General features: G+C 31.7%; 3 protein-coding genes across 4 annotated transcripts; 1 reads left to right on the top strand and 2 right to left on the bottom strand.

Annotated features, from left to right (window-relative positions):
* Positions 1-7446: 7446 nt before the first annotated feature.
* Positions 7447-8386, top strand: LOC108851687 (germin-like protein subfamily 1 member 13). The gene is made up of 2 exons (XM_018625150.2): positions 7447-7615; positions 7729-8386. The coding sequence occupies exons 1-2, from the start codon at positions 7492-7494 to the stop codon at positions 8271-8273; spliced, it is 669 nt and encodes a 222-aa protein (XP_018480652.1). The 5' UTR covers positions 7447-7491; the 3' UTR covers positions 8274-8386.
* Positions 8387-12105: 3719 nt separating this feature from the next.
* On the bottom strand, positions 12106-13695 carry LOC108851516 (phenolic glucoside malonyltransferase 1). The gene has a single exon (XM_018624955.2). The coding sequence runs from the start codon at positions 13681-13683 to the stop codon at positions 12283-12285; it is 1401 nt and encodes a 466-aa protein (XP_018480457.2). The 5' UTR covers positions 13684-13695; the 3' UTR covers positions 12106-12282.
* A 7893-nt stretch (positions 13696-21588) lies between these two features.
* On the bottom strand, positions 21589-25237 carry LOC108848258 (ABC transporter B family member 27). 2 transcript variants are annotated; one of them, XM_057009555.1, is made up of 16 exons: positions 25034-25235; positions 24771-24842; positions 24622-24657; positions 24469-24543; positions 24255-24379; positions 23900-24171; positions 23677-23795; positions 23488-23598; positions 23266-23410; positions 23037-23169; positions 22876-22951; positions 22718-22783; positions 22534-22641; positions 22350-22457; positions 22081-22278; positions 21589-21993 (listed from the first exon to the last, which is right to left on the bottom strand). In XM_057009555.1, the coding sequence occupies exons 1-16, from the start codon at positions 25103-25105 to the stop codon at positions 21784-21786; spliced, it is 1926 nt and encodes a 641-aa protein (XP_056865535.1). In that variant the 5' UTR covers positions 25106-25235; the 3' UTR covers positions 21589-21783. The 2 variants fall into 2 exon arrangements, with proteins under 2 accessions (XP_056865535.1, XP_056865534.1); XM_057009554.1 differs by having other exon boundaries at positions 24469-24657; positions 25034-25237.
* Between the last annotated feature and the right edge of the window lie 254 nt (positions 25238-25491).

The raw sequence follows: 25491 nt of genomic DNA, 5'->3' as shown, positions 1-25491 counted from the left end.
TTTGGCAGCTACTAATTATTTTCATTTATTTTAAAAACTTAACACAAATTATTATTATTTTTTTATTTATTATCTTTAAAAAAAACTGTACATTAATTGGCAAACTATGATTAGTTGGTAATTCACCCAAGAAAAATTCATGATAAAATATTAAGCTAGGAAACATTCTCATATAGATCAAATTGTGGTAGTTAAAAGATAATCAGTGAATTAAAAGAATTACATTTTTATATTTTTCAAAAAAAAAGGTTTATATTTTGGGGGAAGAGAGAGAAGGAGAGAGAGAGAAGAGAGAGAGAGAGAAGGAGAGAGAGAGAGAGAAGAGAGAGAGAGAGAGATTTTGTGTATTGGGTATACCCAAGGGTTTACAGTTTAGTGTTTATGATTTATCCAAGGGTTTAGGGTATATCCAAGAATTTAGAGTTTAGTGTTTGGATTTTTACCCAAGGGTTTAAGCTTTGTCCAAGGATTTAGGGTATAGTGTTTAGTGTTTATGATTTACTCTTTTGTGACGGTTTTAAAATTGTTAAAATTTTCATCTTTTGGGAGGTACTAATATTTTTCATTTGTTTTAAATAATTTAACACAAATTATTATTATTTTATTTATTATCTTTAAAAAAAGTTATACATTAATTGGCAAACTATGATTAATTGGTAATTCACCCAAGAAAAATTCATGATAAAATATTAAACTAGGAAACATTCCTATATAAATCAAAATTGTGATAGTTAAAAGATAATCAGTGAATTAAAAAAATGTTTACATTTTTATATTTTCAAAAAAAAAAAGGTTTACGATGAGGGTGAGAGAGAGAGAGAGATTTAGTGTTTTGGGTATACCCAAGGATTTACAGTTTAGTGTTTAGGATTTACCCAACGGTTTAGGGTATATTCAAGAATTTAGGGTTTAGTGTTTGGATTTTTACCCAAGGGTTTAAGCTTTGTCCAAGGGTTTAGGGTTTAGTGTTTAGTGTTTATGATTTACTTTTGAGATTCAAATTATGCAACCAGTGTAATTTATTATAAAAAACTAATTAATTGAAAATATTTTAAAGATGGGCTATATGGGCTAATAATAGTGATCTTACAACATTAAGATACCTATTATATTTGAATAAATTGGTCTGTAGTAAATATAATATCAACTTGCCCAAGTAATCTGTGTTCAATATAAGGTAAATTATTAAAACCAAATTAACTAAAGACAAATTATTTAAACAAATTAATAAATATGATACCAAGTTGCGTAAGTAATCCGCAATGAAAATAAGGTAAGTTATAAATTAAAAAATTAACAAATTACAAACATGGTAAATTACATTTAAAATCGTGAAGTAAATACTCTTGGGATTCAAATTATGCAACCAATGTAATTTATTATAAAAAATTAACTAATTGAAAATATTTAAAAGATTGGCTATATGGGCTAATAATAGTGATCTATAAACATTAATATACCTATTATATTGTCATAAATTGTTCTGAAGTAAATATGATATCAACTTGCCCAAGTAATCCGTATTCAATATAAGGTAAGTTATTAAAAATGAATTAACTAAATGTAAATTATTTAAACACAGCAATAAATATGATACCAAGTTGCGCAAGTAATCCGCATTGAAAATAAAGTAATCGGTTATTAATAAAAAAAATAAACAATTTACAAACATGGTAAATTACATTTAAAATCGTGAAGTAAATATTCTTGGGATTCAAATTACTGTTAAAAGAATGTTTACATTTTTATATTTTTCAAAAAAAAAGGTTTACGATGAGGGGGGGGAGAGAGAGAGAGAGAGAGAGAGAGAGAGAGAGAGAGAGAGAGAGAGAGAGAGAGAGAGAGAAAAGATATTTAGTGTTTTGGGTATACCCAAAGATTTACAGTTTAGTGTTTTGGATTTACCCAAGGGTTTAGGGTATATCCAAGAATTTAGGGTTTAGTGTTTGGATTTTTACCCAATGGTTTAGATTTGTCCAAGGGTTTAGGGTATAGTGTTTAGTGTTTATGATTTACTCTTTTGTGACGGTTTTAAAATTGTTAAAAAAAAATCATTTTTTGGTAGCTGCTAATATTTTTCATTTATTTTAAAACTTAACACAAATTATTATTATTTTATTTATTTTCTTTAAAAAAGGTTGTACATTAATTGGCAAACTATGAGTAGTAATTAATTCACTCAAGAAAAATTCATGATAAAATATTAAACTAGGAAACATTCCCATATAAATCAAAATTGTGGTAGTTAAAATATAATCGGTGAATTAAAAGAATGTTTACATTTTATACTTTTAAAAAAATGGTTTACGATGAGGGGGAGAGAGAGAGAGAGAGAGAGAGAGAGAGAGAGAGAGAGAGAGAGAGAGAGAGAGAGAGTGTGTGAAAGATAACTACGATCCACTTATGCACTTATAATAATAACGTAACATGTAGTATATGAATTAGACATAATGATACATAGAGATTGAGAAATAATTATAATCTACTTATATATTTATACTAATAGCTAGACGGGTAATATATGAATCATATGAATGCCCGCACACCCGATATGATCGTATTACCTTTTTATCTTTTTGAAAAAAATACAAGATTTATGATGAGAGAGAGAGAGAGGGACTTATATGTGGAGAAACCTAAATGAGTAAAATACAAAGATACAACGAGAGTGAAATATAATTACGATCTACTTATGCACTAATAATAATAGCTATACATGCAATATATAAATCATATCGATGCCCGCACATGCGTGATTTATTTATTTCATATTTCAAAGTATATGATAATAATTTAAACATCAAAGTAGATTGAATTAAATAATGTCTAAAAGGCTTATAGTTTTGAAACACAAAGACTGAATGAAGAACAAATTTAGTTTTAATAATACATTAAACATATGAATTGTATTTGAATAATACATATTTTTATGAATAATACATAAAACATATGAAGAACAAATTTAGTTTTAATAATACATAAAACATTTGATTAGATATTAATAATATTTCTACCTAGGCCAGTGTTCTCTCATGGTCAGTTCTATGTTGCACTTTCAAGAGTTAAATCGAGATCTGAATTAAAAATCCTAATAACTGGTATAGAAAGGAAACCGGAGACAAAAACATTGAATGTTGTCTACAAACAAGTTTTTCAAAATATTCCGTAGGCAGGATACTTAATTGTTATCTATTTTTTCTGTGTCTGATGCTTTATCCCAAAGACGGTTATCTTATGATATAAAATCCGTTACTTCTAAAACTTTGTACTATTCAGTCCATAATTTGAATATGTACAATGCCCGCACAGGGTGCGGGCCGGCCAGCTAGTTAGACTTTAAACAATATGCTTTTAAAAAAACTAGAACTCTCATTTCCTTTTCAAAATCCCAAAAAGAAAGGATCATGTGCACATTGGACATTTCCAAAAGCAGGCACTAAATATTCCATATGCAAAAGTTATTATATTTATTTATATAAATAAATAAAATCCTCAAATTAATCTTCGATTACTTCCATTTAGCATACCCGGCATAAGCTGTAACAGGAGTTCGAGATGCCCAGTTGGATCACTAATTCGTAGACCTTTTTATACTACTGCCTGACTCACGCCTAGCGCAATCATGAACAAGGATATAAATTGTTGATTTCTGGAGACTTGTACGCATTGTACGCATTCCTGGTGCAATGGTAAATTGCTTGAACACTTCAACATCACCTTCTATCAAATTCTTTTGCACATCTGCTAAAACAAACTAGTTAATAGATAAAATGCAATGTTTTGAAAATCGATCTGGATACTGAACCGGACGAATTACTTGATCATTGGGTCTACTGCGGATGAACCTCGGGTTAATAAATGAATTAATTTTATTATATAATAATATATTAGTTATGAAAATAAAAATATAAAAATTAAAGTTAATATTTTCTAAATAATTTTTAAAACATAAAATAATAGTTTGGATATATATGTATTATGTTTAAAAAAATTTAGAATATACTTAAGTTTACTTTTTATATTTTGATTTTCATTTGATATACAAAATATCAAAAAATAGTTTAGACTATTAAAAAAAACTTGTAATTAGTTAAGAGTTATGACATCTAAAAATCAAAAATAAAACTCATAAATATTTATGTATAACGTGAATAATGAATTAAACTTCAAATCCAAAATAAATCAAAAGTAAAACATCATTGTAATAAATTATCAATAACAAAAATAAACTAATACCAAATTACATCAACTAAGTTTGGCAAAAAAAAACTGGAAGAAACCTAATTTATTAATTGGAAATTTAGAATATAAAATATAATCTAAAAATATAATTTAAAGCTTTGAAATGTAAAATTTATATATTGGTTCAACCGGTACCGGATTTCAGTTTTTGGTGGGTTTTTGTGGTTTTTACGGGTTTTAAAATTTTGGATTTTTCACATAAGCCAAATCGGATTTATATTAGATTACTGGATTTACCGGTTCAACTGTGGGTCCTGATCAGATTTCAAAACACTGATAAAAACTCTGTCTTGTGTAATGAAATCATGGTTTTGGTTAGTAATTTGTCTCGCTCTTTGTAACGTAACTGCCAACTATGGTTGTTTTATTCGCATTCTTATTTCCAAAACTAGTTGCAAAAAAATTATACAACAGACAATTATTTTGACAAAGGGAATAATGGACAATTCTCTTTATATATAAATCGTTATATCTTTTCCGGAGATTCTTGAACTATTAGGAACTAAGTTCTAAATTTGATGGAGAGATGAAAGATTTTTAGTGAATTGTGGTAAGATTGCGTGTTTTAGCTTTCTGTGTCTTCTACTCCAATAAACAAGAGAAAAAAGTTCACATCTTTCTAAACTTCAGATCTCATAATTCACTTTATGCAACAGATGGACCTAAGTATCTATATAATTATATGCAAAATATGGTTTAGTGAAGTATGTTGGAGCTACTTACTATTATAATCGCAAAAGAGGAATCAAATAATTATCCATTTAACCAGTATATTATAAACGCCTGCAATCGACATGACATTATTTTGGGAAATGCCAAAACAATTGTCAAAACTAAAGAAAAATTATTTGTCAAAACGAAAAAGTTAAATTACTGAAAAACAGAACGAATCACGTACCAAACCGGGGATCAATGTAATCTTAGAGAGTTACTTTGTGGTTATTGCGCAAAAAAAAAAAGAGTTACTTTTTGTGTAAGGTGCGGTGCACTCATGACTAGTGGTTTAGACCACATATTCTTCTTTTCTCTCACAAGACAGTTTCGAACCCATATGTGGGCTAGGATAACATGGAGGACATCGACCATTGTGCTATTCGACTTCCTCGAATTAAACATGATATTTTAGTAATAGATTTACTCTCTAGATCATTTTTACATTTACTATTTACCTTCTAGAACATTTACTCTCCAGGTGATTTTATTTTGAAAAAAAAATTGAATGTTTACTACGTCTAAACTTATTTTTTTACATATAATATGATCCGATAATTTTTTGAGATTGTTAACCCCTAAACTATTATAGTTTGAAGACTTTAATTTTTCTTGCATCCGATTCCCTATGGATCCCCGACACAAGTAAGTTTTTTTTTCAGGTTTCTGTTAAGAATCTGTTGGGAATTCCCCACGGATTTCCAACGGTAGTCAATTATTTTTGCTCCCATCGATACTATGTTACAGTTTTCCTACGAAATTCAAATTTTTTTATTTTTGTAGAGATTTCTTCGAGAATTTGTGACGAAATTCGGGAGTTGGTTTTCTTGTAGTGTATGTAGAAAAGCTTGGACATGCGGGGTTCCCTGACTATTGCGATCAATTATTTGCATTTTGTCCAAAATTCTGGAAAGTTAAATGATATAGCATACTTTCCATTGTCCATCCAAGCGCTTCTAGTTAAATGATAGTGCAGAGATGTCTCTGTTCTTATTTGGTTATGTTCACCCATAAGTTTAGTTTGACCAGACTTATCTTTCCAAGCCCATCTACAATCACTAAGTTGTGATATAAAAATCTATGAACCATCCACCAAGCATAGGTTAAGTCAATAATTAGTGCTTGTGTCTTTATATTAGCTGTAGCATTTGCCAAATACTAAATTTGACATTCTCCTTCAGTATATTTGATCAGTTCTATAAGATCTTTATTAATTCTCTAAATAATTCATAATATCGAGTTTTCTAAAATTATTAAATTATTCACTGGATAAAGATTTCTCTTCAATTTTAGATCTTCAATATTATTTTTCTGTTAGAGAAGTATATTCTGTATATATGCGTATTCATAATGTATTTTGCAAAATATTTCGTCAAGTCTATCATAAGTAGGCTCTCGTCATAACAGACTGGCATGGTGGAACGCATGGTGGAACATGTATCTATTGATCAACCGAGCCTCTTTCAATAGGCCATATTGATTTCTGTTCGGTTGGGCAAAGTTTGTTCGGGCAAAGATACCATATTGAATTCGTGCTTGCTATGAATTTCCAATTTAAACAAATTGTTAGTAGATAAATTGGTTATAACCCTTTATATATTATTCATGTTCTAGTTAAACTCCTGATTGTAAGAGCTTTATATTCTCACAAACAAATGGTAAAAATAGTGATATTGAAAAAACAGGAATGAATCGGAATAATGTATTTTCGGTTTGTATCCACCTCTACCCCTAGATGGGATAAATAATTTTGAGTTTATGAGTGGGAGGGTTTTTAAGCATTCAACCCAAAACAAACAACGAATTGGTCATTGTTCGTTGTTTTGTCGTTGTTGCGGTAGTTCAAAAACTAGAAGACTAACAATTGATTTATTTGTACGTAACTACATATTTAAACATAAGTCATAACTTTACTTTTTCTAGTATTGATTTAGTCACAGTTTTCTACCTACAATTAAAGCTCTAAGGATAGCGGATACCTAATCAAATCTTTAGTATTTGTTACGTGGACCAAGAAGATAATTACCAACTGCCCTGAATAAGGTTAGCATAGTAACCCATCAGATAGAAATACGTAATTAATAAGTTCGGGAACTTTTATAGAGTCACACTAAACAAGTTAATAATACAACGTGGTTTCCGTTGTTGTAATATCACATTTCATCGATTCTTTTACCGAGATAGAAAAGTTCTGTACGATATTGCGATTTATTTTCAGCAAAACACTTTGATCCTCACAGTTATAAAGTGTATACTTACTCTACTTCTGCTATCCAAAGTTCCAACACGCGGGCTTTTGTCCACATACAGACATGCAGATAGTTTGTTAATTAATATATAATTGTTGTAAAGCAATAATATACAATTAAAGATAGACTTGTTAAACGTTTTAACTGCTACTTTTTATATTAATTACTTGACCTGACCATGTCAAACATGCCATACTCTCTTGCCCTATAAATAGTAAGCATTAATCCTTCACAAACAACACACAAAATAACAAATCTTTAAGCACATTGACTTAACCTTCTGTCTGAAATGAAGGTTTCTCAGTCTATCATCACTATTATCACCTTAGCATTGATCATGCCCTTTAGCAATGCTTATGATCCCAGTCCTCTCCAAGACTTCTGTGTGGCCGTTAATAACCTCAACGGTGGTGGTACGAATATAATCTGATTTAATTTCCTTAGTTTACTCTTTTCATTTATTATTATTGAATCAAATATTTTGATATATATATATATACTTTTGACTTGATGTGTCTATTTGTAGTTTTCGTGAATGGTAAATTCTGTAAGGATCCGAAGCAAGTGAAGGCAGAAGACTTTTTCTACTCAGGCCTCAACATGGCTGGAAACACCGATAACAAAGTCAAATCCAATGTAACAACAGTGAATGTTGATCAGATTCCAGGGCTAAACACTATGGGAATATCCTTAGTTCGCATAGACTACGCGCCATACGGCCAAAACCCACCTCATACGCACCCACGTGGCACTGAGATCCTTGTCCTAATCGAGGGAACATTATATGTCGGTTTTGTTTCTTCCAATCAAGACAATAACCGTTTATTCACCAAAATTTTGCATCCCGGGGATGTGTTCGTGTTCCCAATAGGAATGATCCATTTTCAAGTGAACGTCGGAAAAACTCCTGCGGTGGCCTTTGCAGGATTAAGTAGCCAGAACGCTGGTGTCATCACTATCGCAGATACTGTGTTTGGATCAAACCCTCCGATTAATCCAGAAGTTCTGGCTCAAGCGTTCCAGTTGGATGTCAATGTTGTCAAAGACCTTGAGGTCAAGTTTAAGAACTGAAGTCATTAAGAGTGTACCGTTGTAACACTCAAAATAATAATGTAATACGAATTAAAAGTTATACTACCTAATAAAATAAAATATGGTGTTGTATTCACCTAATTGATACAGTATTTTAATATTAATTTACTTTTCCTATGTTATTTAAGAATAACATCATTTACATATACGCATAGTAAATTGGTGAGTTAATCAAATCTTGCGAGAGCAGAGATTAACTTCGATTACCATAGTTCCAAAAGAACATAGTAAAATCTTGCAGAACTGCATATTAGGCATGAGCATTTTAACCTGGATCTGAAATTCCGACCCGAAACCGATCCGAAAATATTCGAAGCGGAACCGACCCGAATGTTTAGAACCTGAACCCGAAAAACCGATCTGAATAAATCCAGACCAGAAAAGAACCGACCAGAATAGACCCGATCCGACAAGAACCGATTCATACCCGACTTAAAAACATGAATATCCAAAACTATGTTTTGTTATGTTCTATTTTCTATATTTTATTTTATGATTTAGTTGAAATATATTTTTGTTAACAATCTTTGTTATTATTTTTGTAATATTTTTAAGTAATATGAAGTTTTAAATGTAAAATTCATATATTTTTATTTAAATTTATTTTAAGTTATTTTGTAAGATTTTAGATATACATAACATATCTATCTTATTAAAATAGAAGTACACTTTAAAATTAACCCTAAAACTTTTAAAATATTTACAACCTAATGCCACTGAAGTAATTAATAAACCTAATTTTGAGGATTTTGTCTTTTCCTAATTTAATGCATAATTTCTTAAATTGATTCTACAACAAATTTATGATAAATCTTAAATTTAATGTACATTAATACTATAAACAAGTAGATAACCTCTTTCCATAATTATGTAAATATTTCAATTTAATATATATATATATATAGAACAAATTTAAAGTGAAAGCAAATATTTATATGGAAAAAATATTTATGCGGTCACGGGTCAAACTATAGAAATAAACAACACATCGCAAAATTATTTTTTTAACAAATTTATTTTAATAGAAATTATATTTCAAAATATTTTTATATATTTTATGTATTTATAAATTTATTTTAATTGTTTTAAGCGATATTAAGATTTTGTAATTGGAAAAAATTAAGACCCATCCCTATATTATTTTAGTTACAATATTTAACATTTATATCAGAATATTTTATTAAACCTATAATTACAAATACATATAACTAAATATTACAAATATATATAATTTAATATAAACAAAAACCTAAAAAGTAAAAACATAAAATAAATACCCGTCCGGTCGGACGGGTCAGGGTCTAGTTTTGATTAAATTTGATGAAATTTTTGTATTTTTGTGTGTTTTAGATCTTAAATATCCGAACCCGGCCCGGATCCGATATGGACCCGAAAAATTATTGGGTATTTTACAAGTATTTTAATTATAGATCATAATCGACCCGGATCCGAGAAGAACCGACCCGAATCTAGACCGAAAATTTATAAATACTTGTAGGGTCCAAATATTTAGGAACCAAAAGAACCCGGACCAAAAAGGAACCGACCCGAACCCGATCCAAAGATCCGAACGCCTAGGCCTAGCTCCATTTCCAGGCCTACCTGAATTACTCGGTCGAGGAAAACGAGTACATAAACTGTATGTTATCCTTAAAAACTACACTGTTAATTCTACTTAAGTAACTACACCCTCTTGTTATCCTTAAAAAGTACACTGTTAATTCTACTTAAGTAACTACACCCTCTCTCTTTTCAAAAAAAAAAAAAAACTACACCCTCTCTCAGTACGCTGTTAATTGAATGGACATTTGTGGAGTTAAATAAATTGATCAAAATTGAAGAGTTTCGAAGCATTGAAATAGATGTATTTTAAATGATATTTGGGAGAATTGGATAAATATATTGTCAAACTGTTTACTGGATCATTTTAATCGAAAAAGAAAATGAAGTAACTGTACTATCCAGTGTCGTGTGCCTCAGGCAAACACATGATTGTATATATTCAAAATAATATTTACTATAATGTAACTTTATGTATTATAAAATACTAAAGCAAAAATAGTAGTATAACATTTAAAAGCAATAAGGATTTAAAAGATTTTCATTTTCATTTTTATAAACAATTTTCATATCTATTTTAAAGATATTTTTAATTTTTTTTTTAAAATCAGAAAATAAGAATAGTTATGTTTATATAAGAGAAAACTAAAAAGGCATCAGAATGACTATATGTTAAAATAAATTTATTTGACCCTTGAAATTCACACCACTAGATATGACAAAAAATAATTTTAAAATAGAAATACAAACATTTTTATGAAAAGAAAATAATTAAAATCTTTAGAAGTTGTATAAATAAAAGATTTATTTTCTTCTATAATATATCAACAAAAGCCTATTTTTCTATTGATGTTTGGTTTTGCATTCAAGTAGAAAACATAAACATAAACATAAACATTCAAGGGAGTATTTCTAAAGATTTTTCTTAAAGATTTAGAGCCCCAATTTCATAAATTATATGGAGGTCTAAGAGGTTAATGTTTTTTCCCTAACACTATAGACACGCCCTTGGTACTATCAAACAAATTTTATGATGAAAATTTAATGTATTTTTGTATATTTCCGCTTGAATAAATCATTAGCTATTTTTATTGTCCATTTATTACATTAAAATAATATGAGAAGTTTTAAAAAAGTTCATCAAGTTCTCCTATATAGAATTTCAGTATGTTTTTGTTGGCTATGAAGATTTTGCTACAATTAAAATTTGCATCCATGCACTTCCAAACAATTTTTTAATTGGATTTAAATTCATATGCCAAAATTTATATTACAACAATTACAGCCGGTATTGGTTTGTACTTTGTAACAAGCTCAAACCCTGAAAATCACAGCACAGCAAAAGTTCAATAGTCGTTCAAATACATGCGCGTTTTAAGGCGAACACAACTGTTTTTTTAATCTGTGATTTACTGCTTGGATTAAGATGCTACTTGGATTCCATCGTGTTCGAGATAAAAATACAATTTGCTATATTTTCCTTCACGTATTTGAGAAGATGATTTCATTGAAGAAATGCGAAATGAATAGATTATCTTATCAGCTTTTGGTAGATTTACATATTCTAATGTCGGTTATTATTAACTATTATTAATGAGAGAGAGAGGTTTCAAGAATGGAGAAGATGAATTTACAAACACCGGTAATACCACATCGCTTTACGGTAACAACTTTATGCTCCTGCATAGTCTCCATTTAAATGGAAAAGTGGTATTTTTGAAAATTCCCCAATAAAGTTTTTCCACATATACGTTTGCGATCTTCTCATTTTTTTCAAAAGCATTTGGGTTTTTAATCCGGGCATTAGCATTTTAGATCGTAGAGTTCATATTGATTTTCATTTGACGAACTTGTAAATGACTTATTCAACAAGACTATGGGATGCAAATGACTGATTCAACAAGACTACATTTAAAATTGATGTGTCTAGTTTGGAATGTCTCTACATGGAACAAGATTTAGAGTCAGTTTTAATCATATCAACAATCTAGGTTTTGTATACAACCAAAGAAGAATCACAAGATCAAGGCAAAGGTTGCCTTATCATCAAATATGTTAATACAGACTAATTGTATCAAGGTTTTTTCACAAAACCAAATTAAGAGCATGGGCATGAGCTGCGATTCGGATTTTCAAAAAATATATGGAACATATGCATACCCATCGTATGTAGTGAACTGGTTTTTGAATCGGTCTCAGTTAATAGGGCGTAATATCAGTTTATGTAAAAATTTGTATATTATTGTTTTATTATAACTTCGTAAACTTGGTTTGAATTAATGAAACATTAGTCGATAAAAACAAATCAGAAAATCAATGTAATCTTACCAGTTGATCACAACTGTTATTACTGAAACAAAAACTAAGTTTCAGATTAGTTTATTGTTCAAATCCTTTGAATAGAAAAAAAAAAGAAGCAAAATTGATTTTAACTTTTTAATCCGTCATGAAGCAAATCAATCAAAGTGTCCATTTCATGTTTCTTGAGCGAGAAGCCAATCTCCACACCACCATTCCCATCTCTACCCTCCGCCATTGAAATCGCTTCCCCTTGATCGATCGACACAACCACAACTCTCTGCGGTTTGCCCCACCCGAAATCCAACCCGTACACTCCAAACCGAGTCGAACCGGCAACAGATAAAAGCTGCGCTCCTGGTGGAACAGTCGCAAACGCTGCCAAAATCTCGGGAAGCTTAAACGCCACCGTTTCATCCAATCCCTCAACCGAGTCACTAACCATCCTGGCAGCACTCAAGAACCCTTCTTCACCCATAAACGTCTCCGCCGTTAACGGCACTCTAAACGCCGCCGAAACGCAGTTCCCGAAATAATTCGACGGAACCGGCGGGTCAAGAAGACTTCGACAGTCCACCGCGAACGCGTACCCGACTGGTCTGTTCGGATCTCCCCCACGAGCTCTGATCACACAGGTCAACACGTACGAGTACGTTACCACGAACGTCGACAAACGAAGCTCCTTAGGTGACGACGAGGAAGCAGAAGATTCTTCTCTCTTGAGTCGCTCTCGAAGCGTTTGGATATCTTCACGAGTGAGATCGAGCGTGAACCGGACGACGTCGGGACTAAGCTCCTGCGGCGGAAGAATCTTTAAGCTCTTCGGGTTGTCTGGTTCTTTGCCGCCGGAGACCATTTTGAGGAAGGAGTTCCACTGATCCATAATCTTCGTTTCGATATCGCCTGGTGCTTTTATTACCGTACGATTGTAATTCGGGATTAGATCCTGCGGTAAGGAAGCGTTCACCGTTGGATTTTTTTGACGTTTGCATGTGTTGGCCCAGAATTTGAGAAACATGGTTGTCGTTTTCCCATCTAAGACGGCATGGTGTGCGGTTATGCCAATGCAAAACCCTTGGTTTGGGAAGAGCGTGACTTGAAACGACACGGCGGAGGCTGACTCGTCGGAGACTTGTAACTCGGGAACCAGTGGGTACAACTCGGTGGTGGGGAACGGTTTGTTACCGGTTAACAGTGAGAATTCTGCGTTGGACTCGGCCACGGTGAATGAAACGGCGTCGTTTGGGGAGTAGACAAGGCTAGGTTTTTTGTCGAGTGAGTCCCAGACGAGTTTTCCGGCGAGTGGGAGGTAGTGAGAGAGGGATGAGGAAAGAGAGGACTTGAGATTGGGGACGATGACTGTCTCGAAGAAAGGGCGAGTTGCGTCAGCGAGTGGGTAGAAGATGACTCGTTGGACAGGGTGGAGTTTGTACCAGAGAAGGTCGAAGAAAGTGAGGGAGAGAGTGAAAGACTCGGATGAGTCAGAAGGGGTGACCCGTGACACGTCGATGACGTTAAGCGGAGAAACCATTTTCGATGTGGTGAGAGATAAATGGTGATAGTTATCACTTATCATATATATATAAAAATATAAGAGATGTTCTGTACAAGGTAGAGAAATTCAATTTTGCGTAAACAAGAGAAAAAGATTTTAAATAACTGTAAAGGATAAGAAAAGAGAGCCATAAGAAATTTCAAAGATTATTTTTACCAAAAGAAGGAATTCAAATCTGGTCAATGAATAGTGATTTTCAAACGTAGTATAAGTTTCTTTCTATTTTACGATGGTGGCGCAATTCAATAATCGGGAGATGAAATCCTTTTAAAACGTAACTAAAATGATAAACTAATTTTTCACTAAACAATAAAGTTGGGTTGAAGATTACTAAGATGGAGACTTGAGATTGAAAGTTCTGGTATAACTTAGAATCGTCGCATGTTTGGCAAATAATATGTTGTATTTTTGCGTTTTATAGCTATCGGCCTAACATAAATCATTTTCGTCGTCGTTTTGCTTGCTTTGTCGAATAACAGCAAAACATATGCATTTATCAATAGCCACCTCCTTTTGTCTGTACTACGTATGTGTTTGTTTTTATGGACCTTATCGAGTTTCCATACTCATTTCGAATTACCTTTTTCTACTAGAAACTATATATCAAACGTAGGATGTCTGGAAAATGGTTGAACAAAAGAAATAGGATGTCTGGAAAAATTGATGTCAAAATGGACAAACTGGCATCTCTTAATATTAGACTTGGAACAATTCAAACTTACTTTTACCAAAAAAACAATTCAACCTTACGTAGACTTTGAATATTATAATCTTGGAATGATGAATCTCTATTTTGCCTCTCTTTGGCAAGATTATGAACTCCCATTTTTATTACTTAATATGATTTAGAATTGATTTATAATATGCTTGTATGTTTTCTTCGTATGTATTTATGGTCTAAATAGTTTTAGAGTTTCAGTGGACTTGGTAGATTGTTAATTAGGATTTATAAGAAAAATAATTGGTTTAATCATCTAGTCTCCTATATTTGTAATGTGATTTTGACACATATTCTTTTTACAATCAATTTTATTAAATAAATTTAAAATAGTATCCTAAAAATGAAGACATGGTTTATAGCTAAATAGGAAATAGATATTTACATTTAATGCTTATTTATATTTTGGTAAACATTTTAAATATGATAGTAAATTATACAGGTAAATCTATTTAAATATGAATTAGATGATAAAATATTAGAAATAATAATATTTTTTTTTGTTAAATTATTGCTGTACATGACGCACAAAAACACCTAGTATTTGAATATACTGCTAATGGTTAATTAGCGACCTAGTTTCGTATAATAGTTTATGTGATGCATCAAAATGTTTGATTGAATCAAAATATGGATAAACAAAAGAATATGGATAAACAATTTGTTTTTAACCAAGGAAAACTGATCTTAAAACGTTTCTGCACTTATCAAACTTGGACACATCAAACTCGACTGTGTCCAGAATCCAAACGAGTGCACAAACACAACGCCACAAACACGCGACACCAAAAACGAGACTATAGGGAAGAGAGGAAGGGTAGTTGCTAGGAACCAACGTGTAAACGCTATTCGGGCGGATTATTTTGATGTATTTTATAGGGACAACGAGGGAAATATCCCAAATAGAAATTAAAATTGGCAGATTGTGTTGATATAATGTAACTGAACTTTGTGATGTTTTTTTGTTGTTAAATTGTCGAAAATACCCTTTTGAGTCTAATACATGCTTGCTGCAGAACTGACATAGAACTAACACAGCAGTTCAGGATTGACACAGCAGTTTAAAAAGCATTATGCATTATGTTTTTTTTTTACAGTTTTCAGAATTTTTTTTAAGTTTCTTTTTTTTTCTATTATTTTCTTTAGTGTCGATTATAGTTTTTTCTAACCACTTTTAAATAATCATAATCTTAATCAATATGCTTACATGATTGTTATCCATCGATAACATCGCTAATATGGGTTTTTAATGTAGATTAAACTTGGAATGTACTCGTTATCATTAGTATGTAAACATTATTCATATTGGTTCATAAGTTTTTTTTAGTGGTTAACATCATAGTTATACGCTATAGATAAAAAGAGACGTTAAATTCTAAGTTAACCGTTAACATAGACAATAACACCGTACTGATATTTTGACAATAACACCGTTAACCGTTAACAGAGACGTTAAATTCTAAGTTAACCATTAACATAGACAATAATACCGTACTGAAATCGAGGTTTTTTACTATCATTAAATGTAAATTGAAGTCATTTCTCGACAAACAACATGAACTGATGTTTTGACGGTTAACATAATTTGTTAGATGCTACATATAAATATAACGCTAACATGAGAGTAACATAACTGTAGTAGTCGACTGACTTCTCCAACGGCCTCTCCATCACTTTATGGACCTCCTTCATAACATTGTCGGTTTCAGTTTATTTTTCTATTTTTGCTTTTGCTTAATCCTCATAAAAAATCAAATTTGCGCTTTTGAATCTACCTTAAAACATCTTCTTTCCAAAAACATTAAGAGAACCATGTTACCCACTAAACCATCTTCCTCTTCATCAAACCACCCAAATTATGTACTCCCTCCATCAACCTTCTTATGTATCATCCAAAATAGACTTTATATCTATCTATGTGAACATCTAACCGTCGTTATCATATTTTGACAATAATCTAACAAGAAAATATTAATATTATTGGTTAATAGACTAGCTACACTGCTACTGCGATTATTATCTGATAACACAATATCTAACGAGTAAATATATTATGGTGGCGCTAAATAATGATATGAGCAGTTAAACAAAGAACCTTTTGAAACGTCCAGTGGAATCTTCAAGTCTCCACATCACTTTTACTCATAGAAAGATGAGAAGCTATACAAATCCTAGGTCTCTAACCACTAAGAAGTTTATAGCTACAAAGAGAACAACACTGGATAAGCGGAGGCAGTGAGGCAACACCTCTTCAACGGACTCTTAGATAAAGCTGACCTCACCCCAGCTCCAAAGAAACCACATACAGCCATTGATTTCAGGTAGACTCGTCGTATAAAACCGAACAAAATTCAGATGCGCATAGAAAAATGAGAAGAGGGAACGAAGCGGCTAGGAGTTAAGGTAATCGATCCCATCTTGGATCCTTAATTATGGCGATCAAATATTTACAATCCATCCCAAAGCTTTGACATATCGAATGCTGGAGCATATTCTCCATCGCTCATTGTAGTTCTTCCACTTCCCTCATAATATGATCTTGTGGAGTAGGTGATACCATCTCATTTGCATTAAACCATGTTTGACATTCACTCTCTTCATAGCGAATTAGCTCCAACAGATTCATGTCTATCCTTCTAAAAACCTTGTTATTTCTATTAGATGCGATAACTATCTTTATATAGTTGAGATATTCTTTAGAATACTCTCATACATTCTTGTTAGTCAAGTAGATATCCGTGAGATCTCTCAGCCATATTGTAGTATATAATGTCAAGAGTATACACATATAATTTCAAGGGAAACTTCTCCACTGTCATGGTATCAGAGGGCTCTTGTTCCTGAACCTACTAAAATGCATTATCTCTTTGTCTTCTCTCTTTCTTCTCTCTCTCTCTCTCTGGCATAAGACTTTAGAGATAATCTTATAGCTGACATTGCATAGGCTAATGGGCTGGAACTGAAACATCTCATTTGGTTTAGTTATCTTCGGGATGAGGCAGATATTTATATTATTTAATCCACTCCCCATCAACCCTTTAGAGAGCAATTGATTAATCATATGAGTTAAATATTCCTTTACAATGTCCCAAAACTTCTGATAAAAGAGAGATGTTATTCTATCTTGCCCTGGAACTTTTTCTAGATGCATACCAAAAAGTACTAATTTGACTTCCCACTAATTGACTTCGTAATCGTTGTGGATATCTCAGATAGTGATTCCTCTATTTCTTGTGGGTTAAAGGACTCAAAGATTTGCCTAAAATAATTAGTAGCAATGGCTACCAGTCCTTCCTCATCCTTAACAACATTTTCATTTACGTCCAAAAGCTAAGTGATCTTATTCCTAACTCTCCTCTGCTTTTTTAAAGCATGGAAATTTTTTGTGTTTCTCGCCTTCTCTTAGGCAGAGAACTCGACTTTTGTTTCCAAATATCTCATTTGCATTAAGAACATCAGATAGTTCCTTCAAAGCTTCTGTTATTTTCTCAGTCGTCGCATCATCAGCTAAGTACAGACCCTTCACTTTCTCTTTAAGTTCCTCAACAAGTTATGACAAATGCTTTTATTACAAGCAAATGACCAAATTCGTTTTTTATTAATTTTAACCACACTGTGTATTTTCATGGTCTAGATTTTCTATTTCAGCCTTCATAATAAATAAAACTAAGCTTTTTTTTTTGAAAATTACAAAGACAAAAACTAAGTTATAAAAACGTGAGTCGGTAACTTTGAACTATGGCAAACAAACTAAATCAACATGAGACACCAAAAAAATCTTTCAACATTACTACATACGCTAGAATTCAACTTTCTAGATCTTTAACAGCATCACACAGACTTTTTCAAGTTTGAATTTGTTCATTTGGAATCTGGATTCTTCATTTTGATTTACTTATTATTATTTTATTTTCCCTATCTTTTTAATACTAATTCGTAATGACCCAAACAAACAAGAAGTCAGCACCAATACACACAAGACTAAAAATATTAAAAGATTGAATTACTTCTTTTGGCTTTAGTCTTTGAAAAGAAAAACAAAATTCATAAAACATTTGTATGCAGTTTGGTTCATCTTAATTTCTAGATTATTAATCGTTACACTACATTTAAGTTATTTCAGTTAGATTACGGATTGGTTCACTCTGACTTATTGGAAGTAAATTATTTGATATGATTTGGTAAAACTCAGGTAAAATTCTGCTAGAAATGAAATATTTTATTAATTTATAAAACTAATTTATAAAAATATTTTCAAACAGGATAAGCAAAATTCCCCAAAAAATAATTTGTTATAAAACAAAGTTCAACAAATCCTAAAATAATCTACAAAACATAATTACTAAAACACTAAAAGGTTAATCAAATTTCATTATAAATTGAAAATATAATACTCTCTCTGTTTCATATAAATGTCATTCTAACATTTTTTTTGTCACACAAAAAGTATCACTTTATAATTTCAATGCAAATTATATTTACTTTCAGCTAAAAATTAATTGCAAACTGCTTTGACTTTATAAATAATTTAATTATCTCAAATAATGTTGGTTAAAGAGGTATAATTAATCACAACTTACATATATTTCCGTCATTTTCTTAATATGTGTGAAAATATCAAAATGACACTTATTCAGAAACGAATGGAGTATAAACTGAAACAAAGGTAAATTATAAAACATCATTATTAAAATAAAATATATTAATTGTTATCTATGACATTATTGAAAATATATAGTACTTTAAATATACTTTTATAATTTTATCACATTACATTATATTTTCAACTTATTTATCTTGGAGATGGATTAATCTATTATCGTGAGAAAATTAATTAGTGTAATAATACTATAGTAAAATAAAAATCAAAAGAAGAAATATAAACCATTCATTTTTCTTAATTTTTATTTAAAATTTTGTGTTCTTTTGAAAAAGAAGAACATTAGTGGTTTTTTTAACTCAAAACCAAAAAAAGTTAGTAATTGTATAATACAATCTTAGAAAAAGATTATATTTATAATGATAAATTTAATGCAATTTTCAAAAAAAAAATTATAAAACTAAAATATGTTTTAATATAAAATAAGTTTATGTAAATCCATCCGTCCATAGGGCGGCCAATCCCTAGTAGTATCTAAAGTTCAATAGAATGAACTTAAAACAGTAACGTTCAAGTTTAAGAAAAAAAAAACAAACAGTAACGTTCAAGTTAGTGTGTTTGAAGTTTTTGAATTTTGTTCAAAAATAAAAGAGTTTTGGATTTTGGAGTTCCGTGTTGTTTCGGACGTCACGTAAGAAATTGACGTAACTGAACATGTCATCGAAGAAAAAAAAAAGAACATGTCGTCGAAGAAAGTGGTGTCCGTGAATCGTGATAGATTTGGATTCTTTGGATGCCTTAACTTTTGGATCTTTCCATTAATGTCTTTTTTTTCTTGCTCACGACAAAATTTCCACTATTTGCAGATATGATAATTTGAACCAATATGATATCTGACACCAAATCTAAGAAGCTATCATTTTATTTGTAAATAACTAAAAACTTTAACTTTTTTTTTTACAAAAAAAACTTATAACTTTTTAGTAATTTTGTTGAAAATAAAAATAAGCATACGTATTCATAGGTCGGTTTTCCGCTCTTCATTTGGACTTTTAAATTCGGCGAACATTCAATTGTGTATTTTTTCTTCCTTTTTATTTTATATTTATAATATAAACAATATACATTACTAGTACATATAGATATTGGAGTCCTAGGAGATAGGGGTGGGCTTACCCGATACCCGAAGTGATACCCGAACCCGATCCGGAAAACCCGAACCGAAATCCGAACCAAAGTAGCAAAATACCCGAATGGGTATTGAATTATGAGAAATCGGATATCCGAACCCGAACGGGTAATACCCGAACCCGAATGGATATCCGAAGATAACCAAATTTATGTACCATTAACCATATATTCATAGTTTACTTCTCTAATTTTATTCAAAATATTTATATTAATTATACACATGGTTTAAAATTAGATAATATACATATAATTGCAAGAAAAATGATTTTTTACTCACTTAAAATGCTTAAAATGCATGTCTAAATTTTTGTTTCATTCACTAATAAAAGCTACAGTTAAATTTTTTTTAAAATAATCAAATTAGTATCTTTTATTTTAAAGATTTTATCTTCAAATCATTCAATGTATTAAAAATAAAATATCAGTTAAGTAAAATTATATTATTAAATAGAAAAAATCTTGAGAAATGAAGAAGTTAATTTTTTTTTGCAAAATCTAAATATCCAAAAACCCGACCCGAAATAACCGAACCCGAATTAAAAATACCCGAACCTGACCCGAAGTATAGAAATACCCGAACGGGTTTTATACTCCTATACCGAAATACCCGAAAATCCGAAATACTCGATCCGAACCCGAACGGGTATCCGAACGTCCACCCCTACTGGGAGAAGAATGTGGTATGTAGAAATATAAAATCAAATTAGTTAAATAAAAAACTAAATAAAATAAAAAGAATGGAATATGAAGAAAAGAGAAAGTTCTCGAGAAAAATTGACTAAAATATTTTAGGTTAGCTGTGTTTCAAAAAAAAAAAAAAAATTTTAGGTTAGCTACCATTTTTTAAAAAATACACTGACTTAAAGATATCATAACATTTGTGTTTACAGTTTAGTGATTATTGTTTAAGATTTAGTATTTATAGGATGGGGTTGAATTTTAACCTCTATAAATGCTTTATAAATTATTTTAGTTTTTTATAAATGATTTAGGAGAACTAATTTAATAGTTTATAATAAATTTGAAATATTTATGAAAATGATTATCATGCAAGAGCAAAATTTAAAAGTGATATCAAATTTGTGGTAAAATTAAAACTCTCTTACTCTATTGTATTGAATATTATACTTTTTCAATAATATTTTCCTAAATATGCATACAATTCAAATTTATGAAGATATTATACACATTCAAAAATATATTTAAAAAGAAAATTTAAAGAAAAAAACTATTTCCTGAAAAGATTACGAAAAAATAGAAATTCTTTTGCTGAGAGAAACCAGTTTAAAAATTGTTCATAGAAAAAGGATAATGCTACTTTAATAAAACAGCTTAATTTGGTCATTGTAGGATAGTTTCGACGCAACATGTTTTGAGGCTATTTGAAATCATTTATTGTTAAATCTTTTTCAACATTCTTTATTTTCATGACCCCTATTTTAGGGTTGCATATCTTCATGATATTGTACAAGACAGATAGTTATTTAATGTCGCCAACCCTCTAGTTCATAGAGAAAGATCTACGATCACTTCTTCTGTTATTGTAAGAAGAAAGTATACTATCATCTCACACGTTGGTTACAGAGGAAGAACTTTGAAGCTGCCTCTTGACAAGATTAGTGTAGATTCCATTCAAGCTTAGAAGCTCATCATGAGTCCCTTTCTCAGCCACTTGACCATCTGATATAACCGCCACACAGTCTGCTGTCTTAACCGTCGACAACCTATGAGCTATCACCAAAACCGTTCTTCCCGCCATCAACGAGTCCATAGCATCCTGCAAAGCCGATTCAGGACACGAGTTAACGTTTTGAAGCCTTTTATCTTTTGAGTTTTTTGATTCCAAACTTATGTTTTTGTTTACCTGAACAAGATATTCGCTTTCAGCATCGAGTGCACTTGTTGCTTCGTCAAGGAGCAAGACTCTCGGGTTTGTAAGAAGCGCCCTCGCGATCGCAATCCTTTGTTTCTGTCCTCCTGAGAGACGTACCCCACGTTCTCCAACAACCGTTTTGTACTTATCTGGGAATGTTTCTACGAACTCGTGTGCATTCGCCATTTTCTACAACAAAATTTCCCGTTTAATTTTTTTATTACTTAACAAACAACAAAGAGGTACGAGAGGTGCTTTACCGCTGCATTTTCTATATCTGAAAGACTAGCTTCACCGTCAAACCCATAAGCGATGTTCTCTTCCACTGAACAGTTGAAAAGAATCGGTTCTTGGCTGACAATGCTGATCTGTAATGAATGTGGAGATTACATTCAAGATTCAGGAACTACCAAATATTCAAAGAAACAGAGAAACTTTTTTTACCTGTTTGTGAAGGTACTGATGAGATATTTCCATCAAAGAAACTCCATTAAGCAAAATCTTTCCCTTGACAGGATCATAGAATCTCTCTATCAAATTGGCTATGGTTGTCTGCAAATATGGCAAATATGAAACTCACATTCCCTCAAAACCCAAACCGAAAACTGTATGTGTGATCAGAACTTACTTTGCCTCCACCACTTGGTCCTACAAGTGCAACTTTTGAACCTGGTGTCAACCTCAACGTTATCCCCTGCACAAATACGGTTCACATAGAGTTTAAATAGTTCAAGAATAAAATTTTCATAATAAAAAACGTCTACAAGTTGAAGGATTTAGTGTTACCTTCAGGATCATGTGACTAGGGCGAGAAGGATAAGCAAACCAGACATCATTTATTTCCACATCTCCATCAGGATTACTGCAACAACAATATGAAAAATGAAGCAGATCTTTTATGATATATAGAAAATTGCTTTTAAGAATATGGGAGGAAGAAGTCTCACCCGACAGGACATTTATCCCCTGAACTTGGCATGCTAGAAACACGGTCCAAGATCTGAAAAACCCGTCTACTAGCGCCTGCTGCTTTCATTGCAGTTGTGTACAAACTTGATAAAGAAGATACCGACGAACCAACTACATAAGATTAAAAAATATATCTTAGTTTATAACACAATCATTCTTTTTATAGAAAAGTTCCATATAACCAAAGAAACATGATGCAAATGTAACCTGTGAGACTATAAAGAATGAAGGAAGTGAGTGCTCCCACAGTCATGGAACCAGTTATTGTCAAGTATGCTCCATAACTAACAACAGTGATCACAGATAATGTGAAAGCTGCGTTTAGTCCTCCAAAGAACAACCCAACAAGTACCTAAATCAACCAAAATACAGACTTTATCCTCTCAAAGACTGCATCAAAAAGTTTAATCTCATGCCACAAATACTCACAGCTTGTTTGAGTCCTAGCTTCAGTGTCTCATCAACTTTCTTGGAGTATTGGGAGACCATATAACTTTCTTTCGCAAACGATCTAACTGTCCGGATTGCGCCAAAAGATTCCTAAACATGATCCAACCAAAGCCGGTTTAAAATACTAACATATAAATTTTATATGAGTAGCAAGAAAAAAGAATAAACCTCAGCAATTGATGCAGCAACAGCAGCTGCTGCTTGAGTTTTGTGTGAAAGTTCACGGAGATATCGTCCGAATTGCTTCACAGAAACGGAAATTAGTGGAACTACTACTAATGCCAACACTATAAAGCATGATTAATGAACCAAAAGTCAGATTCTTACATGTTAGTTTATTAAATTTGTTACAAATCAAACAAATTAAAAAGGAAAAGAGAAGCTTTCTTACATGTTAGTTTCCAAGAAGATGTAAACATGAAACCAACTCCAATAAGCGCCGTTGTTACATTACGAAGAGCTTCAGAAAGATTCGTAGTAGCAGCGTTTTTGATGATTTGGGTGTCTTCAGAGAGTCTACTCAACAGCTCTCCAGTTTTTGTCACATCATAAAATGCTATTTCCTGATGCATTAGGTGTTTGAACAGATCCTTTCTCAGTCTAGCCACAACTCTTTCACTGGCAGAGTTAAACAGCCACGACCGCAAAGCCGTGCACAAAGACCTAAAAGAAACCAATAAGTATTTAACTCCAAAAGATCAAGATAGGACTAATTAAGGAAGAAGATTTTTAAAAATGTTAATCACCCGAGTACAACGATAAGCAGAATGATTACGACAGCGTTTCTAACAGCAAGAATGGATTCAGATTGCTGTTCAGGCGTCTTGGCATCTCTGGATACAATGTCTATAATCATTCCACCAAATTTTGGCTGTAACACAGAACAAATCACACTTCAAGAAATCAACAACATCATGTGAAAAATAGGAAGATGATTGAAGATGGAGAGATGAGACATACAACGAGGAGATTAGTTGTTGAAGCTATTAACAAAGCAATGGTACCAATCACTAGCTTCCCTGCATCAGGCTTTGCCTGCAAACCATAACATTTTATTTTTGAGTATTTTACAGAATCTTTAAAATCCGAGAATGCTAATAAAGAATCACTTACCAACGAAAAGACTCTGCCAAACCCGACATTTGCTGCCTTAAAAAGAAAAAAAGAAAAACAGTATTAACTTTTTTTTTTTTTGTCATCTAAACAGTATTAACTTCACTTCTCTGTATATGAAAAGTTTGTGTGTCAGAAACAGCACATACCTCACCTACACCGTGCTCGAGATCAGTTGTACCATTCTCGCTCGTCTCTTCTCCATTTGCTTTCGTTCTATCCTGAATAAAGTAAAGTAGAATGATCAAAATTTGGCAAATCAAATCGAATGACCTTATGCTTCGAAAACTAATCAGACGCTTCGAATAGTAAATTCAAGTAACACTTGACACTTGTAAAAATGCGATTTCGGTGTACAAATCTTGACGAAAACATGGTAGTGAGGAAAGAAGATAAGGTTTGACTGGGAAACCTGGTTCTGCAATAGAGGATCCCGATGGCCTCTGCTTGAAGTCCCACCAGTCATCAGTCTCTTGTAGCCCATCTCAGAGATTAAACCCTTTTTTTTTTTTCTTATTTCTGAGAGAAGAAGTTGAGGAATCTATGTGTTGTGTCGGAGGAGAGGATCTTATTTTGTAGCCATGGAAAATCCAATTGGTGTTTGTTGTTTCTTTTCCTCCACGATTTGATTAATTTATATTTTCTTGAGGGAAAATAATCAATATTATTAATTCAGTATTATTGCTTTTTTTTTTGCCCCAGCTATACCTTCTTGCATTATTATTTCTTTGTGCCACTGGACCTATTAAAAAATTGATTATTTTGTAATTGTATTTTAATTTTAGTAAAACACTAACCACGTTCTATTTAGGGGCTGACTGGTTTTCCCGCTACCACCCGCAAACGCAGCTTTTGCGGTTCATAGCGGTT

Source organism: Raphanus sativus, chromosome 4, assembly GCF_000801105.2.
Source record: "Raphanus sativus cultivar WK10039 chromosome 4, ASM80110v3, whole genome shotgun sequence".
Lineage (NCBI taxonomy): Eukaryota > Viridiplantae > Streptophyta > Magnoliopsida > Brassicales > Brassicaceae > Raphanus > Raphanus sativus.
Note: the sequence above shows the minus strand (reverse complement) of the source record. Positions and strands in the feature narration are given on the sequence as shown.

What these genes read in the sequence shown, in the direction of transcription:
- LOC108851687 (XM_018625150.2), top strand. Translation starts at nt 7,492, where the DNA reads ATGAAGGTTTCTCAGTCTATCATCACTATTATCACCTTAGCATTGATC. An exon ending in TAATAACCTCAACGGTGGTG is followed by an intron (nt 7,616 to 7,728) that starts GTACGAATATAA and finishes GTCTATTTGTAG; the next exon opens with TTTTCGTGAATGGTAAATTC.
- LOC108851516 (XM_018624955.2), bottom strand. Translation starts at nt 13,683, where the DNA reads ATGGTTTCTCCGCTTAACGTCATCGACGTGTCACGGGTCACCCCTTCT.
- LOC108848258 (XM_057009554.1), bottom strand. Translation starts at nt 25,105, where the DNA reads ATGGGCTACAAGAGACTGATGACTGGTGGGACTTCAAGCAGAGGCCAT. An exon ending in AGCTAGGACTCAAACAAGCT is followed by an intron (nt 23,411 to 23,487) that starts GTGAGTATTTGT and finishes TGGTTGATTTAG; the next exon opens with GTACTTGTTGGGTTGTTCTT. An exon ending in GACCAAGTGGTGGAGGCAAA is followed by an intron (nt 22,642 to 22,717) that starts GTAAGTTCTGAT and finishes CCATATTTGCAG; the next exon opens with ACAACCATAGCCAATTTGAT.